The sequence below is a fragment of the Aspergillus ochraceoroseus genome (genome assembly GCF_002846915.1).
Source record: "Aspergillus ochraceoroseus IBT 24754 chromosome Unknown P175scaffold_4, whole genome shotgun sequence".
NCBI lineage: Eukaryota > Fungi > Ascomycota > Eurotiomycetes > Eurotiales > Aspergillaceae > Aspergillus > Aspergillus ochraceoroseus.
In genome coordinates, this window is record NW_024468479.1 from 510,361 (window position 1) to 528,557 (window position 18,197).

Genomic DNA, 18,197 nt, shown 5'->3' on the forward strand with positions numbered 1-18,197 from the left:
TGTGGGCCGGAATATGTCTGGCATAGAAAGAGTATGCAAGAATACTCACACGGCGGATAGTTCTAAAGTACAAGTGACAGTATAGTTCCATGGAAATTGCTAAAATCTAATTCAACTCTAAGTACAATGATTCAAAAATACCAGAAGCCACCAAAAGCAAAACGAAATACATTCCCTAGCGTTGTCTCCAGGTAAGCGTGGGGTGGTGTACGAACGGCTCGCTCACCGGTGCATTTGCAGCTTGACAGAACCCTGACCATCGGTAGGCTTGTCCAGAGTGGCCTCATGCGAGGCCAGGAAGTACACGAAGCCGGACTTCTTGACACGACCGATCCATTGGAGCAGCGGAACGCGCGGGAGATCAGCCCGGCTGCCTCGGTGCTCGGCCAGATACGTGGCCAGCTCGGCCCCGCTCACGGTGGCCGGACTCTCGAAATGTCGGACCTGCGTGCGGTGCGCATGAGCCGGGGTATCGAGCAGGACCCGGGAGAGCTCGTGCGCGAGCGGCTCGGCGGGGAGGAGGTCCAGTCGGCCCTGCCAGCCGCGCAAGTCCGGGAGGGCGGCGGTGAGGTCGGCGCAGCGCAGGAACTCCTCGAGCACTGCGGGGGGCGCGCTGCGCTGCGCGGCGGCGGGCAGGAAGCGGTATACGTATGACGGAACGCCTCGGGTGGTCGACGAGCGCTCGAGGATGCGCTCGCTCGCCCATCGCGTCGCAGTGTAGCCGTTGCTCCCGTCGGCAGCGGGGGGGTGGTCGTGCTCGGCGGCGCCGGTGGAGAGGTAGTGAATCGGCACGCGGCGCGGCGCGGCCAGCATCACGAGGGTCTTGGTCGCGAGCACGTTGGTCGCGCGCAGCACATGGTAACTGTCCCAGAAGGAGCGCGCGGCGCCCATATGGAGGATAACGTCGACGGTGCGCGCCAGGTCGCGGAACATGTCTTCGGAGAGGCCGAGGAGCGGCAGCGAGAGATCCCCCGTGTGGGGGACGATCTTGGGCGACGAGGATAGCTTGTCGGCGTCGCGCACGGCGACGCAATGGATGGTGTCGACGTCTGGGCGTGCGATGAGCTGCGGGAGGAGGAACCGGGAGAGAAAGCCCGTCGCGCCGGTGAGGAGGATCGTCTTGCCGGGCGTTCGAGCTTGATCGGGCCCCGTCGGAGAGCAGACGGCTTGGAGGAAGCTGGGGACGACGGGTGGAGTGGTCTCGTGGTCCCAGTCGAGGACCTTGACAGTGGCAGCCTCCTCGATCCTGCGGGCCATTTGGCGGAGGGTGTTGGCGCCGAGAAGGTCGACCAGCGACACGGCAACGTCGAACTCGGAGCGGATGCGAGCTTGCAGGCGGATAATCAGGAGCGAGTTGCCGCCCACGAGGAAGAAGCTGGTCGACGGAGTGATGTCGAGCCCTAGCTGGTCGATGTTCTTGCCCAGGACCTCCCGCCACAATGCGCGAAGCCGGGCCATTGTCTCGGTCATCATCATCTCGGCGTCTTCATCGGGATCGGAGCTCCTGGCTCTTTGCGGCAGCGGGAGACCTTGGACGACCTTCCGGTTGACCTTGGAGTGGTTGGTCAGCGGCAGCGCATCCAGAGGGATAGCCACGACAGGCACCATGTACTGCGGGACCGCCAGGTTGTGGAGCAACTGCTGCAGGAAGGCCTCTCTGTCGGCAATACCGGCAGATTGCTGCGGCGCAAAGACCACATGGGCGACCAAAAACTCGGGGTTGCCTTCGCGGAGAGTGACCACGGCGTCGCGGAGCGCGCCGCCGGCAGCGGCCACAATGTTGCTCTCGATGTCAGTCAGCTCAATGCGGAGCCCTCGGATCTTGACCTGGGTGTCGCCCGCCATGCGGCTGCGGAAGACCATCGCACCGTCTGTCTCGAGGTGGCCAATATCCCCCGTGAGATACATGCGCGTCCAGCCGTTGGCGATATCCTCGGCCGTGGCGAACGGGTTCGGAACAAAGTGTTTGTCAGTCAGCGCCTGGTTCTTGAGGTAGCCCAGGGACACGCCGGCTCCGCCAATGCAGAGCTGGCCCGGCATGCCGGCGGGCACCGGCCGCAGCTGCTCGTCCACTGCATACATGTAGTAGTTGGGCAGGGAGTAGCCGCACGGGATGCGCCCCATGCGCTCGAGCGCCCCCTGGTCGCGGTACGCAATCTCCATCTTCGTAGACGAGATCGAAATCTCGGTTGGGCCGTACGAGTTGAAAAGTCGGAGCTGCGGAAGCTCGAGATCGGCGAACTCTTGCGTGACGGCGGGGGTTAAGGATTCGCCGCCCCCAAAGGCGAAACGCCAGGCCGCGGCGCGTCGAAGGTCGTCGCCCCCGAACTGCATCCAAAGCGAGTACTCGGACGGCGTGGCCTTGGTGTAGGTGATGCCGTGCTGTTGGATGATCTTGGTGATCTCGAGCGGGTTGCCGCGTTTCTCCCAGGGCACGATGTAGACCATGCCGCCATTGACCAGACCTGTGTACATCTGGTCGGAGGAGTCTGGTGTGCGTGGAGATAGATTTAGTACGACATCGCCGTTTGGCAGGTAGAGAGGGAAGGGAAAGTAACTTACGGTTGAAGGTGAAGGCGCTCTGCTGCAGCACGCGCTCCGCGCCCAACTTCCACATCTTAGTGTAGCCTTCGATCTCGTTCCGGAGGCCTGCGTGCGTGACCACGATGCCCTTGGGTACGCCCGTCGAGCCGCTGGTGTAAAGAATTGCAGCCGGTGAGTCTGCCCGGGCCTGGTTCACGATAGGGGCCGAGGCCGCCAACCCGATGCCAGCCACGTTGAGGATGTGCGCAGAGGGCACCCCAAGTTGCGGCGCATCGTCCAGCGTCGTGGCATCTACGAGCACCGCGGCCGGCTCACAGTCCTGGGCAACGGCGGCCAGGCGTGGTATGGGATTGCGCAGGTCGAGTGGCACGTAAACGGCGCCTATACGCATGATGGCAAGCATGGAGCAGGGCCAATCTGCGGTGGCCTGCTGGAAGACGAGCACGCGCTGGCCAGCGCGAACCCCGGCATTGTGCAACGACTCGGCAATCGCCTCGAGGCGGCTCGTCATGGCGCGGTATGTGAGTTCCTTACCTGTGCCGTCCATGAGAGCAACTTTGTCCTGGTTGCCTTGCGCAGCCTGGTCGATTCGATGGGGCAGCGTTTCCGGCCAGTCCGAAACCAGCTTGGGGCCTAGGGAACGGGGTCAATTCGTGAACACGGAGCGTATAGCTGGACAGACAGATATTATAACTCACCGCGACCAATACGGACAGCTTCGGCCAGCTGCTCGTCGCCAAACAGCGGGATATCATTCATCACGAGGGACGGATTGCTGGTGAGAGCATCGAGGAAGTGCACGTAGGTGTCGCCCAGCAACTGCGTGGCCGTCCAGTCGTAGATACTCTTTTGCGCTCGGAACATGAGAACGGCATCGGTGTCGCCGTCCGTCACGTCGACCGTGAGGTCGTACGCGGTCTTGCCGGTGTGGACCTCGTCTGACATTTCCAACTGGCAGTTGCCCCATGCCTGCTTTTCCTGGAGTCCCTGGCGGTAATCGAGGAATGCCTGGAAAAAGGGACTGTGGGTTGAGCGGCGCTCGACGTTGAGCTTGGTCAGGAGCACGTCAAAGGGCAGCCGCGAGTTCTCCAGGGCGGCGTGCGAGGTCTTCCGAGCCTCGACGATGGCATCGGCAAAGGACTGCTCGGGCTGGCGGCGGAAGCGCAGGGTGAGCAAGTTCAGGAAGAAGCCTATACTACCCATCACGCTGGGGTCGTTGCGGGCGCCGTCAGCCACACCAATGGTCAAATCGTCCGCGTCGGTGAAACAGAAGAGCATGGCCTTGAAGGCGGCCAGATACAGGTGGAACGGGGTGGATCGCTGCGCCTTGGAAACGGCTCGGATGCGCGCCGCGAGTGTGGGCTCGATGCGCTGCTGGACCTGGTGGGTGTCAAACTTTACCATGGGCACTCGGGAGCTTGTGCGCGCCATGGGCAACAGGGGGAGGATCGGGGGCTGTTCGTGAGCCGGGAAGACGCCTCGCCAATACTTCAACTCCTCCTCCATGCCCCCGTTGTCGACGGCCTGGCGCTGGGCCGCGGAGAAATCCGGGTACTGTCGTGGTGCTGGGCCCAGAGACTCGCCGTTGTAGGCCTTCTCCAGATCGGCCAGGAACACCTGCAGACTGATGCCGTCCATGATGATGTGATGGTGGTACACTAGGAGATAATGGGACGATGGCGCGAGCGTCAAGAGCACCAGACGCAGCAGCTCGCCACTGGCTAGGTCGAGATCCTGCATTCTCAGCCTCTGGTATTCCGAATCAACGTCGGACTTAGAGTTGATCTTCTTGCAGCGCAGGCGGATCGGGGAACTAGGCAAGACCTTCTGGTAAGCTTGGGCTGCATCGGCCTCGTCTGGTACGAAGCATGTGCGTAGGGCCTCGTGTCTGGTAGCGACAACCCGCACGGCTCTCTCCATGTCGTCCACGTTCAGGTCACCCTTGACGTGATAGTAGTACGCCACGTTGTGAGTCCTCTGGTCCTCCAGCAGCTGCTGGAGGAACCAGAATCGCGACTGGCCAAAGGATATGGGTACGCTCTTGATGAATCTTCTTGCAGGGCGCTCCACCGCCGCCGCCGCCGCCGCCGCCGGCTGGGGGGGTGGGAAATAGGAGTGGGCAGGAGAACTCACCTCCTTAGAGCCCTTGGAGCCTTCCGCGGGGGAGGCGGACCTCGTCGACGCCTCGGTGATCGAGATGCTCGAGACGCCGTCCGTGAACAGGGGCGTTCCTGGAGTCAAGCACGGGCTGGCACTGGATTCCGAAGCGGGCCCTGATCCGGGCGTGGTAGACCGAAGCGGGATCTGCAATTGAGCCTTCGCTGGGGGCTGTGGCTGGGAAACCGGCGCCGAAGCCTTGGGTGGTTCTTCTTCTGCGGGCTTGCCGACGCCTGCGAGGAGTTCCTCGGGTATCTTCTCCATTGCGCGTTGGCATAGCTCGGCCAGGGAAGCTCCTCCCACCACCTTGAGAACCGGAATGTCCACCTTCACCTCTTTCAGGAACCACGAGCGGACCTCCACGGCAACCAGGGAGTCGATTCCAAGGTCGACGAGCGGCGCGTCGTAGTCTATGGACTGGCTGCTCAGCTGTAAGATGACGCGTAGCTTTGCGGCAAGACATTCTGTACACATAGTCGGTTAGTATGACCCAAAAAAAAAAAAAAAAAAGAAAAAAAAAAGAAATCATATCCAGTACAAGCAACCCTTGAACCACCTGAAATGGATCTTAGTATTGAAGTAAGTACCTACCTTGGAGGATATCAAGGGCTTGTTCGCGGCTGGTTGCCTTCATGAGCTGCCGGGCCGCTGGGATATTGGACTTCTTGTCCTGGTCCTGCGAATCCACCTCTTGGGTCTTGCTGTCGATCACACAGTGGGAGAAGAAGGCGTTGGCGAACCACGGCCCCTTGATGTCTTCGTCTTCGGAAAAGTGGCGGATCCCTGTCGTGAGCACGGCGTCGGGGATGCTGGTGCTGTTCACGTCGTCGGCGGCCGGCCGGCCGGCTCGAATCGTCTCCGCGAATGCCTGACGCAGATCAGTCTCGGACAGCGGTCTCAGCCCAAGAGACGCCAGCTGGTCCATGACCGCCTGGCCCGCCGTTTCGATGTATCCAATGCCGGCGACCTGCCCGATGTCAAAGGTGCTCGCTGCGACGCCGCGTCTGCGTCTCTGTCGGGCCAGACTGTTGATGTAGCCGTTGGCCGCGGCGTAGTTGGACTGGCCCAGGTTGCCGACGACGCAGGAGGCCGAGGAGAAGAAGACGAAGAAGTCCAGATCATCCTTGTAGAAGACTCGGTCCAGGTGGTTGGAGCCATCGATCTTGGGGGCGAGGACCTGCTGCATCTTGTCCGTCGACATCTTGGAGAACAGGGTGTCGTGGAGGACCATGGCCCCGTTGGCGACACCGCCGATAGGAGGGCAGGATGCTCGGATTTCCTGGACGACATTCTCGACACTGCGCAGATCAGTCACATCCATCGAGCAGACCTTGACGGTTGCACCCGTTCCCGCGAAGGACCGGAGCCATCGGTCGTCAATCAGAGGGCGACGACTCGTCAGGCAGACGCATCCCGCGCCATTGGACACCATCCACTCCGTGAGAGACTGTCCGATCTTGCCGCTGAGGCCGACAAGGAGATACGTCTTGTCCTTGGAGAACAGGCCGCTGGCCTCCAAGGGGCGCACGTTGACCTTGACAAGCGCGTCCGAGGGCCAGTCGACGGCACTGGTGGTGTGGCAAGGGGTGTCTGCGGTGATGTGGTCCACGCTCACGACGAGATCGTGGACCGCTGCTTGAGCGGTAGACGCAACCTCTGATACTCTGGCGCGCGCATAAGCATCTCCAAGGAGACTGGCCAACGCCTCGGCATCATACTGGGAAGGTAAGAATGATGATTTGTCGCGCACAAGCGAAGCCAGATGAATCCGCTGGCAAGCAGAGGGCAACGCCCGAGCGACGCGGAGACTGATGTCGCCCGGTGTGGCAGAGGGCTTCGCCGTCAGGTCCAAGAAGTGTGTAGGGTTCGCCCGCTGTATCGTCTTTCGCGTCACGTATTGTGATTCGCGCGAACTCAACTTGATCCATGACGAGTCGACCAGATCCTTCTCGTCGTCTGCTTCATATGTGAAACTGACCCGGACTGCTGCCTGGGAAGACGCACGACGGGAAAGCGCTGCGGCCAGGAATCGATCTTGGGCCGAGCAGTGGACCAGCAGGTGGCTTCCGGAAGATAGATGCTGGAGCAAGGATTCCGCGAGAAGCTCACTTGCAGTGGCGATTATCAGGCGACTCGTTGCCTGGGACGGAGGATCGCTGCTGCGGTTGGCATCTACATCGGCCGGAACGCTGGCGATAATGGGGGTCATCTCCACCGAGTTTGTGGTGGAGAGAAGGACAACCGGGCGACCGGTTGCATGGTCCTTACCGGTGGCAAGGAAGAGGAATGTATCCGGGGACACGCTGAGCGCCATCAGACTGGACGCATCAACCCTGGAAATACCAGGGGCACCGCCGGGGGGTGTTGCGATGCAGGCGGGCTCCACCAAGGACGGTGGGGATGTAGCCGAGGGCGGGACGAGAGAGACACTGGAGGCGGAGAGTGGCACCTCCTTGGTGACCACACGTCGGAACGAGTTGAGTCTCGCATTCTGGTCGACATTGCTCATCAGTCGGGGGAGCAGTAGCTTTCCGCGGTCCAGGAAGGCCTCGGGCTCCTTGGACCACAGCATCTGCTGGTGATCCGGCTGGCCGTCTCCGCCAATGGCCGTCTCCCACTCGTTCAGTGCAAACTGCTGCAGCAGATGCTGGGCGATGGCCTTTGCAAGACCCGGCTGCTGCAGGTCGGCGATGTCTAGATGGTTCAGGCTGACGTGGCCTGCCTCGCGACGCACGGCGCGGCTGAAGGTGATACTTGCCATGTGGTAGGGCTGCTCGACGAGGGCACCGGCCGTGATCCACAGGATATGTTTGGCCAACTCGACCATGCGCTTCAGGCCGTCCATCTGCTCTGCACCCAGGCCCTTGAAAAGGGGCGCGTCGAGATCGACGAGATTGATGAAGGTGGTCATGGGGGGGATGTCGAGGGCTTCTTCCTCGGTGGGCAGCGCATCCAAGATGGTCAACTCGCCACAGAAGCGGCGGAGCTGGTCGGCCAGCTCCTCAGCGAGACAGGCCGTGGCGAGGCTTCTGTTGCCGAGGATCACCAGGTGGTCCATGTAGACCATGGGCGAGCGCGCCGAGAGTGGCTGGCGCAGGAATTGCACTCGATCGTCGACAGCTTGCGCGGCCATGATGGAGAAGGGCCATGCGATGCCGTCAATCTCGGGGGTGACGGCGTCGACTCCGGAGAATCCCGCCTTGCGCAGGGAAGCATGCCACTTGCCCGGGGTAATCGTCGGCGCCCAGGGACGGCCATCGTCTACACCGAGCCACCAACCAGCGAGCGTGCCCCAGATGAATCCGGTCCGGATGGGCTCGTTGTTGGTAATCTCCAACAGCAACAGGTAGCCCCCGGGTTTGAGCAGCTTGCGGGCATTGACCAAGGTCGTATGGAGCGATGCCGTCGCGTGCAGCACATTGGATGCAATCACAATGTCGTAGGAGCCCTCCACGTACCCTTGGGCGGCCGGGGACTTTTCCACATCCAAGACCTTGAACGTCATCTTGTCGCTATACCGGGCGAATATCTCGGCCGCCTTCGCAAAGAAGCCCACGGAGATGTCCGTGTAGGTATACGACGCCATCTTGTCGCCCATCTCCTTGAGGACGTATTTCGTTGCGCCGCCGGTGCCCGCACCTGGAAGCATGTCAGTAATCAGGGGTGGGTTGAGGCGGCTTGATGAATCGATACTACTTACCGATCTCCAGGATCCTCGTATGCGGATAGCGGTGGGTGATCTGCTTCATCATCGAGGCCAGGAATTTATTGTAGCGCTGGAATCCCGAGCCCAGCTGGTAAAAGTCGTCGAGCATGTTGTCGCGGAGGAGGTGCTCCAGGATCGTGGTCTCGCCGCGCACAGTGGGTGGGATCTTCTCGCCGACGGTGACAATCATCTTGACATCCAGGTTATCGGCATACCGACGGATCAGGGCTTCGATCTGCTGGGGCCCGTCTTCCACCCACTCTCTCCGCAGCGTCGGGTGTTGCCCTCGGTTGGCCATGTCGAGCGTGCGCTTGGCCCAGTTGCGGAGATACTGGTGATGCGGCTGTCCCTTGGCCCATTCCGCGTCACTCAGCTCGCTGTCCCACTTGCGGAGGTAGTAGTACGCGATCCTTTCGCAGGCGTGCGCCAGTTCCACCTCGACCGCCGCGGGGCGGACTCCTTCCGCGACAGCAGCGCCGTCTGGCACCGCCGCATCCAGCTTCGTCGACGTGAACAGCACCCGGTCGTCCGCCTCCGTCGCCGGGGCGAAGGGCTTGATGGCCAGGTCCTCGATCTGGACCATGCACTGCTGGCCATCTTCACTCAGGAGATCAATGTAAGCCGAGAAGGAGTCCGAAGTGCTGTCGATGGTCGCGCACACCGGCACTTGAGAGCCCGAGGTGGGCAGCGAGGGACACGCGGCCGGGTTGACCCTGATGCTTCGGATACCTGTCGGGACATGGAGAGACCACAGTCGCTCGTCGCCCGGGGCCGAGTACGCCACCATGCCTGCGTGGAAGGCAACATCGAGCGTGCTGGGGTGGACGAGGTAGAATGTGGCCTCAGCAGCATCCGGGTAAGGATACGAGCCCACCTGGCCGATGGCATGGTCGAGTCTGCGCTTGATCGACGAAAACGTCCGGAACGGTCCGGAATAGCCGTATCCGATGTTGTCTAACGTGGAGTAGAAGCGGTCCGCGTCGATCGGGTACATGTTGTAGTCCTGCAGCGGGAGACCCGAGAGGGCGTCACGGCTGGGGCCACCCAAGACCACGTTGACGGTGGCAGTGGCTACCAGCTCCATTTCCTGCTCGGACCCGGTGCTGAGGACGGGCAGCGAGTAGCACGAGAAGTTGGCCGTGGTGGTTTGCTGGCCCTGGGAGTGTCGAACCTCGGTCAGCGTAACGAGCGTCTCGACACCTGATGTGTCGCCTTCCTCGAATGTGATCGCTCTGGGTATGGACATGTCGTGGAGTTCAAGCAGCCGGATGGGATTCTCCGCCGCCAGGAACTTGGATGCCTCCAGGGCCATGGCGACATACCCTGCCGCCGGGAAGACGATCTGGCCCTGCAGTCGATGGCCGTCCAGCCACGGAATCTCCGAGACCTTGAGCACGTTCGCCCATCGCAGGTCGTGCGGGTTGGACTCGGGGGCCGGCGATCCCAACAGCTCGTGCGTCGCTTGGTTGCGCCCACGGAGCTTGCGCGACCTGCGCGATTCATTCCAGTGGGTTCTCGTGTGATTCCATTGGTACGATGGCAGGCCAACCACCAGTCGCGGTGGCTGGCGCTCAGGGCCACTGCCGGTGACCTGGGCATTGTACGACTGAAAGTCGACCGCTTGGCTGCCCGAATGCGTCCACAGGAAGCCCAGAGCATCGGAGAAGGCCTCGACGTCGTTCGCCCCGCGGCTGAGCACCCCGCTGTAGGGCAGCGGCGCTGGTCGCACGTCGGAAATGTTCTGGGTGGCCGGGCCCTTGAGCGCCGGATGAGGCCCAATCTCCAGGGCCAGGGTGATTTGATCCTCGCTGGCAACGGCGTTCTTGACGGCATCGGCGAAGAGGACGGCGTTGGTCATGTTGTCTCGCCAGTAGACGTCCTTCAAGTCTTCGGTCGGGTCCATTTCCTGGCTGCTCGGGTTCACACTCGAAAACCAGGCACAGGAGGAGGTATTATCCCTGCGGTCCCGGTTGACCTGGATGCCACAACCTTGGAGCGAGGCCACGTACGCGTCGCCGCAAGGCCACATGTGGTGAGAGTGATAGGCGGTGTCGACCTTCAACAACCGGGCAAACTTCTTTTCTTCGTCAAAGACCTTCTTGGCCCGAACAACGGCATCAACGTCTCCCGACAAGGTAACGCTGGCGCCGGAGTTGTGGGCGGCGATGGCGAGGCGGCCCTTGAATGTGCGGAGGTCGATGAGATCCTGCGCATCTTCCCACGAGGTTCCCACCGCCAGCATGGCGCCCTTCTGGCCGGTGCTGGCATTTCCAGCCAGCCTTGCGTGTAGGCCACGATAGTAAGCGATGCGGACGGCGTCGTGGGCCGAGAGGAAGCCAGCAGCATAAGCCGCGGCAATCTCGCCCGAGGAATGTCCCACCACGGCGGAAAAGGTGACACCGGCAGCGCGCAGCAGATCGACGAGGACGACCTGGATGGCGGTACACAGGGGCTGCGAGAGGGCGGCCTCGCCAATGCGGGAGGCGTCGCCGGCTGCGAGCAATTCGTCTCGAAGGCGCCATGCCGGTCGATCCGCGGGTGGCAGGGTGTCGAGGGACGCCTCTAGCTCCTCAAGCCGCTGGACCACGAACGGAGACGCGCGGACGAGCTCCGCTCCCATGGTCGCCCATTGCGCGCCCTGGCCAGTGAAGACGCCCAGGATCTTGGGCGCCGTGGAAGCCACCTTGGAGCTGGCGCGGGTGCCAACAGCGATTCCGGGGTTCTGTGCTAATGGCGCCAGCTTCGCATCGATCTTGGATGCCAGGGCCTCGACGTCTTTCGCGGAAAAGGCCACCCGCGTAGGGAGTTGACTGCGGCGCGACTGCAGCGTCCAGGCCAGATCGCAGGCGTCGATCTCCTGGTGTGCCTTCAGGTGCTCCGAATACGCGCGTAGCTGGGCGACGAGAGACTCTTCCGTCAAGGCCGAGAAGACGAACGGGGTGAACACGGAATCACTTTGGCCGGCTGCGGTGCCCTGGGTCTTTGCCGGCAATCCGCTGTACTGCTCCAGGATAGCGTGGGCATTGCTCCCACCGAAACCTACTCGCATTAGTGACAGCTCCGATCCTGAACCGAACCGGGGGGGAAGGAAAGAAAGAAAAGAAAAGAAAAGAAAGAGCAGGTACCGAAACTATTGACGCTCACACGTCGTGGAACTCCGTCCGGCAGCTGTGGCCACGGAGTCAACTCGGTTGGTACGCGCAGGCCCTTGTAGAACGGCTCAATATCGGGATTCAGGCGATTGAATAACAGGTTCGGCGCAATGAATCCGGACTGGATGCTGGCCGAACCCTTCAGCAGGCCCGCAAGACCCGCGGAGCCCTCCAGGTGACCGATGACAGTCTTGACGGAGCCGACGTACAGAGGGACATCATCATCATCATCATCCTCCGCACGGTTGGGACGGCCAAAGGACCGGTAGATCGCGGCCGCCTCCTTGGGGTCTCCTGCTTTGGTTCCGGTTCCATGGGCTTCGAAGAACTGCGGCCGATCCTCCGGGCGATGCTCTGGGTCCAGGCCCGCTCGGGCATAGGTCTGCTGAATGAGGGCAGCTTGGGCCTCTGTGCTGGGCACGGTGATGCCGTTGGAATGGCCGTCTTGGTTGGATCCTGTCTCGCGGATGAGACACTCGATGTGATCCCCGTCCGCAATCGCGTCGCTTAGCCGCTTCAGCACAATGGCCGCCACGCCCTCTCCACGGGCGTAGCCGTCTGCATCGGCGTCCCACATGCGCGAGCGCCCCGTCGGCGACAGCATCTTCAACTTGCTCTCGATCACGTACATTTCCGGGTTGAGGATGACCTGCGTGCCACACGCCAGCGCGACGCGCGATTCCCCAGTGCGCAGGGCCTTGACGCCCTGGTGGACGGCAATCAGACTCGACGAACAAGCCGTGTCGATCGTCATGCTCGGCCCGTGCCAGTCGAAGACATACGAGACGCGGTTCGAGATGATGGCCCGGTTGACGCCCGTCGCGAAGTAAGTCGGGACCGTGTTCAGGTCCCGCACCCCGGTATCGTTATAGTCAACGCCCATGGTGCCCGTGTACACGGCTGTATCCGAGCCCCGGAGGCCGTCGATTGTGTGGCCGCCGGCCTCGAGTGCTTCATAGACGGTCTCCAACAGCAGCCGCTGCTGGGGGTCCATGGAATCGGCCTCGTTGGGGCTGATGTTGAAAAACGCAGCATCAAACACCCGCAGGTCCTCTTGCATCAGATATGATTTTCGCACATTGGTCGTGCCGTGGTGACTGCCATCGGGGTGATAGAATCCGGTGGTGTTGAATCGATCGTCCGGGATGTCCATGCATACATCCCGGGGGTTCTTGAGCAGCTCCCACAGAGCTGACGGTGTATTCGCACCGCCGGGGAATCGACAAGCGCTCCCGACGATCGCAATGGGCTCTGGCTGTCTTGAGTCCATGGTGTGGCAGGTAGAGAACAGTCCTCGGAACGGTTACCGTCCAGCGTTGTTGCGTGGGGGGGTGTGAGTAAAAGCTGGACAACCTTTGATAGATAGATAGATAGATAGATAGATAGATAGATCACGGACGTGAGGCACCAACAGAGCTGTTCTAACACGCATTGACCCAGGTTGATGCTATATATGATCAGACTCCATCTTGAATCTTCCCGTAGGCAGAGATCCGATGCCCCGTCCGTCAGGGCGGCAGGACACACGGCGTTTCCCTTGCCAACACGCCTCATGGTGAATTTCCTGGTCTCTATCGCCGACGAACAAGCAGCTCTCTCTGCTGCCAGAAGCCGAAACATCAAGAGTGCGATATGTCGCCGAGTCTCTGGCGCCGACTACGATTCCAAGGGAGCTAAGGTATCTCGGATAGAACCATGGCTAGTCCGGCCCTTAACCACCGGGTATTAATGACGCAAAGCCCTAGTCTAGCTGGTCTAGATGCAGGATTATGCTCGTCCCTAGCCTAAAAGCTGCTAGCGAGTGGAGAAAAGCGTTAATAGTCAAGTTCATCCGCGCGCAGGCAAACCCACTTGCTGACGATTCAGCCAGATTAATGCCAGCTAGCTCCTGTGCCGCCGCAGAAAAGAAAAGTACAGGGCAGACAGAAACGCGTCATGGCTGATTTCTATTCGCATATAAGGAAGAGCGCGTCGCAACGACGAGACAGCTGGCTGAACCCTAATCACCCCGTTTTGTCCACAGGCTGTTCGGTCTGTCTGTCATCATGGCTACCTCCTGCCAGGAATGCATCAAGGTGCGGCCTCCTCCATGCAACAACCCCCCCGTCCTCCCAACCCAGGCTCATCCGCATGTCGTCGTAGGGCTCTATCCACCAGGGATTCCCCCAGGGCAAGGAAGAGCTGATCTGCGGCCTTAACACGTACGTGGTCGGCAACCGCACCAACCCCCGGGGCATTATCGTCATCTACTCGGACGTGTTTGGCCTGGCCCTGCCCAACAACAAACTCATCGCCGACGCCTACTCCAAGAGCGGGGAGTGGCTGGTCTACCTGCCGGACTTCTTCCAGGGCGATCCCGTTCCGCTGGCGATGGCGGACCATCTCATCCCCGTAGACCCATCCAAGCAGTCGACATTCTCCAAGTACACGGGGCTTCTGGCCAGCGCGCCCGCGTTTCTCATGTGGCAGCGACGCCACCGCGAGGGGCCAACCGATAAAGTCTGCATGGAGTTCCTGCAGGCGCTGCGCCGCGCCACGCCCCAGACCCCGAAGATCGGCATGGTGGGATTCTGCTGGGGCGGCAAGTACGCGGTGCGGGCTGGGCTGGAGAGCAACATGGTCGAGGTGGACGGGGCCAAGGTGCCGCTGGTGGATGCGGTCGTCGCCCTGCATCCCAGTCACCTGGCCATCCCCGGGGATGTCCAGACTCTGGTCGTGCCGGTGTCCTTCGGATGGGGCCGGGAGGACAGCTTTGTCGATATCGGACAGATGGCTGCGGTGCAGGGCCTGCATGCGAGCCTCGCAAAGACAGGGCGAGAGCTGCCCGACATGGCGCATCAAGAGTATAAGCCCGGACGACACGGGTTTGCAGTGAGAGGCAACCCGGATGATCCGCTCGAGAGGGCGTGTCTGGAGGACTCGGTCACGCAGGTTTTAACCTGGTTCGCGCGCTGGCTTTGAATGCTGGTCGCGTTGGTTTATGCCGGAATAACTAGATGATTGACATGCCATAATGATCTCCTTTTCTTCCGTTCACGCCGAGGTCCCTAGTCCGTACATATCTACGTGTAACTTGAGTAAACTTCACCCCGGTGCCATACTCATGAGAATACCCCGGGTTTCACGCATAGAAATAGCTAGGGCTGTGCTGGATGGTGGCGGTCTGGTCTAGGAGCATTCCAGAGTAGCAGTAGAGTCGGGATGCTAAGTAGAAGATTGGATATCTTGAGCTAGAATGTCGGTTACGGGATGTTCAAATAGGAGCGCTTGCTATACGTTTCCTGTGGACGTCGGCTTTATTCCACAAAATTACCAGTACGAGGTCTCTATTGATTGTCTAGATAATCACAAACAGGTTAGGCCCCCGAGGATGAGGATTATATTACCTACCACCGCGTTCGGGAGTATATTGTTCAAGTCGTAAATCATATTATATATATATATTCATATATTCGTCCCCTGCTTCAAACGCCTACTGCCATGGGAGAGAGAGAGAGAGAGAGACGTGATCGCATCGACGCGGAATCGACAAAGCGACCTCCGTGTCAGGTGCATAACTTGTGCTGCAGGCGCATGAGCTGCTCTTGAACCTGACATTTGAGGTCCTTGGTCGCCTCCCAGCTCGCCGTGTCCGAAGCCGGTGCATTGTTCAGGTCAAGACTTTGCGGGATTGGCACGCCGGACGTGCCGAGGGATTTCGAGGACAGGAGCATAGCCTTGTGCTGGCGCTCAATGAGATAGGAGCACAGCTGCACGATCGTGACGAGCCTGGCGCGCGCGCTGGGGATCAGCAGAGAGATATCGAAAGGCTTGTAGGGCTTGTGCGCAGGACTGCACGTAAGGGGGTGGGTACATGGGAAGGGAAAAGAGACTCGCTCACCGGACATCGCCTATTACCGTCATGCTGTTATGCGCACGGAGATCTGCTTCGCGGTCTAGGGCGACCAGCACCGCTGCATACCGGTTCAGCAGCATGGTGTGGCAGGCGATCAGGAGGTCGCGGATGATATGGCTACAGTTATCCAACGAGGTTTGGCTCGTCGGGCCGGTAGGCGAAGGGGGTGATGTGGGCAATGACGACGACGCTTTCGGGAGGGAGAAATATGAAGATTCGTGCGACGCCAACGACGACATGGGGGAACTCGACATGAGCGTCGAGGGAGTAGATCCGCCGTTGGCTCTGTTAGGCTGCAGACAGCAAACGATCTCCAGCAAATGCTGGGAGGCCGATAGCGTGTAGTAGAGGATGGCACCGGTTGTTTTCGCCTTGGGGCAAGGGATCGGAGAAAGACCAAGCTGATGGCACTCGAGCGGCGAGAGTACATCCTTCTGCACGGAACCACGCGTGAGCCACGCCGCCACCGACTCAAAGGTAGCGTCGTCGACCAGAGGGCTCTGGTGGTCCGGGCCGGTTGGCTGGGATGCATCGTCGTCGAGCTCGCTTAGGCTGCAATTGGACCGCAGCAATGACGCCAGATGCACGCTGAGCCGGGCTAGCTCCGCGATCACCGCGTCAGGGTCTTTCGCATGGCTCTTCCCATCTCCGGGGTATGCTGCCGGCATCGCGGGCAGAGCCGGCGGTGGTGCCAGGGGACCAGACGGGCCATAGTCGCGCCCCGGGGTTCCCGCCGGAGCAGGGCGAGTGAGCAGATCCGAGGTGCTCTGCGGAGGAGGGTCCATGATGGCGTGCCAGTTGAAGGTGGCTTGTCGCGATTGTGGATCGGCCTCCACTGTTTTCATGCTGTCGCAGTCTAACCCCGCTACATATTGCCATGAGTCCGGGGATATGTCCACCAGACCACTGCCCTCCGTGGACATGGCGGCAAACAGGAGATTGCTGCTCAGGCCGGGGTCGATGCATGCGTCTCCTCCGCCCATGCTGGGCTCCAAGCCGATTGGTACGTCGTCGCGAGCCCGGGCAGATGTGGGCTTGGAACTGGCTCGACGATGCCGCTTCGGAGTGGTGCCAGGCCCAAGGGGCGCAGGCGATTCCGCAGGCCCAGCCATATCACGGCCCGGGGAGTCATCATCGGCGAAGCGGTACAAGCTAGGGCGGCCCTTTGGTAGGCTGGAGCTGTATACACACTGGGCACGTTTGGAGAGGCATCTATCGCACGCACCGGTGTTATTGTTCCCCGTGCGGGTACATCGGACTTTCTGCTTATGGCACCGGTCGCACGATTGGCGCATAGGTGGTGGTGCCGCCGTTGCATGGGGTCTTGATGCCGGCGTCATATCGGTTCAGTCAAGTACGAACGGAGAGTAAGACCAGGACTTAGTACACGCGCGCTATCTATCCCCTTCCTCGGTTTCGTTCTTATTCGACCATACCAGACATAATCCCTGTTCCCTTCTTATATCGTGCATCAAGATCAATAGGGGCCCCAGTCCCTCGGTAAACAGCGGTCCTGTGGGGGGGCGATATAGTGGGCGAAGCGAAGGGGGCCGAGTAGTGGATAGAAAGATGTTTAGGATGCACGCGTGGTACCACCTCAGCTCTCTCTTCTTGTATCAATAGAGACGCAATCTTCCCGGGCGAGTGGATATCTTGGAGCTTAGTTGCCTCAAAAGCCTCCAACCAGGGAACTAAAGGGACATAGTTGCTGGGTTGGCTACCGCTACGGGATATATATAGGATTATAGGATATAAGGTGATGACTCTAGCTAGTCTGTTATTCTTCAGACTGTGTTACTTTGGCGCATCAAGTACTATCTCTGCTGCTGGCCTGCTGCTCCGCTACGAAGGCATCTAGAATCACTGAGCCTGTATCGGCAGAAGCAGACTATGTAACGAACCTCCCGTCAAAGTAGTTGAAGGGCCTCATATGACACTTACTAGCTTGGTTTAATCTCTGGATTCCGCGACAAGTAGAGCCCTAACCCTGGCCCGTGTTACGGAGTCTTCAGCCCGAGGAGCTTCCCAGCTAGATATTAAGTCCCCAGTGCCCTACTGATTCTTGGGATGCCACAGCAGAGGTAGAGCTTCATGAGCATGTTCATCTCACGATTCAATGGCGGCCAGGCTCGCCTTGGGCCTTGTGCATACCGGACAGGAGGAAGAAGCCACGAGAGAAAATTACCCTAATTTAGGGGGGGGGGGGGGCTATGCAGAAACAAGGCAATATGCCTCGGTTGTAGAGCATAGGTGTATTAGCATTCACCCAGATCCCACGGCGGAAGCTGATTCGACGCATGCATGAGATAGTGGAATCATCATGCATATCTGTGAAGTTCGTGACATGTGCTGGCCGAGGTAATCATCTTGGTTAATAACACGTAGGAGTACCTAGGACAGGGAGTTCTCCACAAAACAAGCAATACAAGGGCCTTGTTTTTGATATCGTTGCTATTGATATCGGTGTGTGATCCCATAAATTAAATTCATTTCCTGCTAACGGCGTGTGGCCAACACTGCCTCCGTACTATGTATGTGTTGGGTTAGGGTTAGCCGGGAGCCACCGGATACACGACCCAACACACCAAACACATCGTGGATCTCAGAGTTCATGTTTCCTGAAACTTGACATCGGCTGGATACGTCTGAGGGAACTCTTGTCCCGGTCCACACACGTGGGAAGGCCTCGATCGATCTGCCGGACAGCTATAGATCCATACCTCTGCGGCCGTTCCGAACAGCC

General features: G+C 60.1%; 3 protein-coding genes across 3 annotated transcripts; 1 reads left to right on the forward strand and 2 right to left on the reverse strand.

Annotated features, from left to right (window-relative positions):
• Positions 1 to 222: 222 nt before the first annotated feature.
• P175DRAFT_0492959 (uncharacterized protein) lies at positions 223 to 12,829 on the reverse strand (the record flags this gene model as incomplete). The annotated part of the gene is made up of 6 exons (XM_040895931.1): positions 223 to 2,489; positions 2,563 to 3,177; positions 3,243 to 5,165; positions 5,293 to 8,340; positions 8,402 to 11,446; positions 11,533 to 12,829. The coding sequence occupies 6 exons, from the start codon at positions 12,827 to 12,829 to the stop codon at positions 223 to 225; spliced, it is 12,195 nt and encodes a 4,064-aa protein (XP_040752012.1).
• Positions 12,830 to 13,604: 775 nt separating this feature from the next.
• Positions 13,605 to 14,520, forward strand: P175DRAFT_0436677 (uncharacterized protein; the record flags this gene model as incomplete). Its single annotated transcript, XM_040893817.1, has 2 exons — positions 13,605 to 13,634; positions 13,702 to 14,520. 2 exons carry the CDS (start codon positions 13,605 to 13,607, stop codon positions 14,518 to 14,520), a joined length of 849 nt encoding a protein of 282 aa, XP_040752013.1.
• A 362-nt stretch (positions 14,521 to 14,882) lies between these two features.
• P175DRAFT_0501242 (Zn(II)2Cys6 transcription factor domain-containing protein) lies at positions 14,883 to 17,078 on the reverse strand. Its single transcript, XM_040897121.1, has 2 exons — positions 15,440 to 17,078; positions 14,883 to 15,327 (listed from the first exon to the last, which is right to left on the reverse strand). The coding sequence occupies exons 1-2, from the start codon at positions 16,792 to 16,794 to the stop codon at positions 15,105 to 15,107; spliced, it is 1,578 nt and encodes a 525-aa protein (XP_040752014.1). The 5' UTR covers positions 16,795 to 17,078; the 3' UTR covers positions 14,883 to 15,104.
• Between the last annotated feature and the right edge of the window lie 1,119 nt (positions 17,079 to 18,197).

Excerpts from the sequence above, each read along its gene's own strand:
- P175DRAFT_0501242 (XM_040897121.1), bottom strand. The coding sequence starts at position 16,794 with ATGACGCCGGCATCAAGACCCCATGCAACGGCGGCACCACCACCTATG. Across the intron at positions 15,328-15,439 it reads ACGGTAATAGGCGATGTCCG|GCTCGTCACGATCGTGCAGC; the intron begins GTGAGCGAGTCT and ends CGCGCGCGCCAG.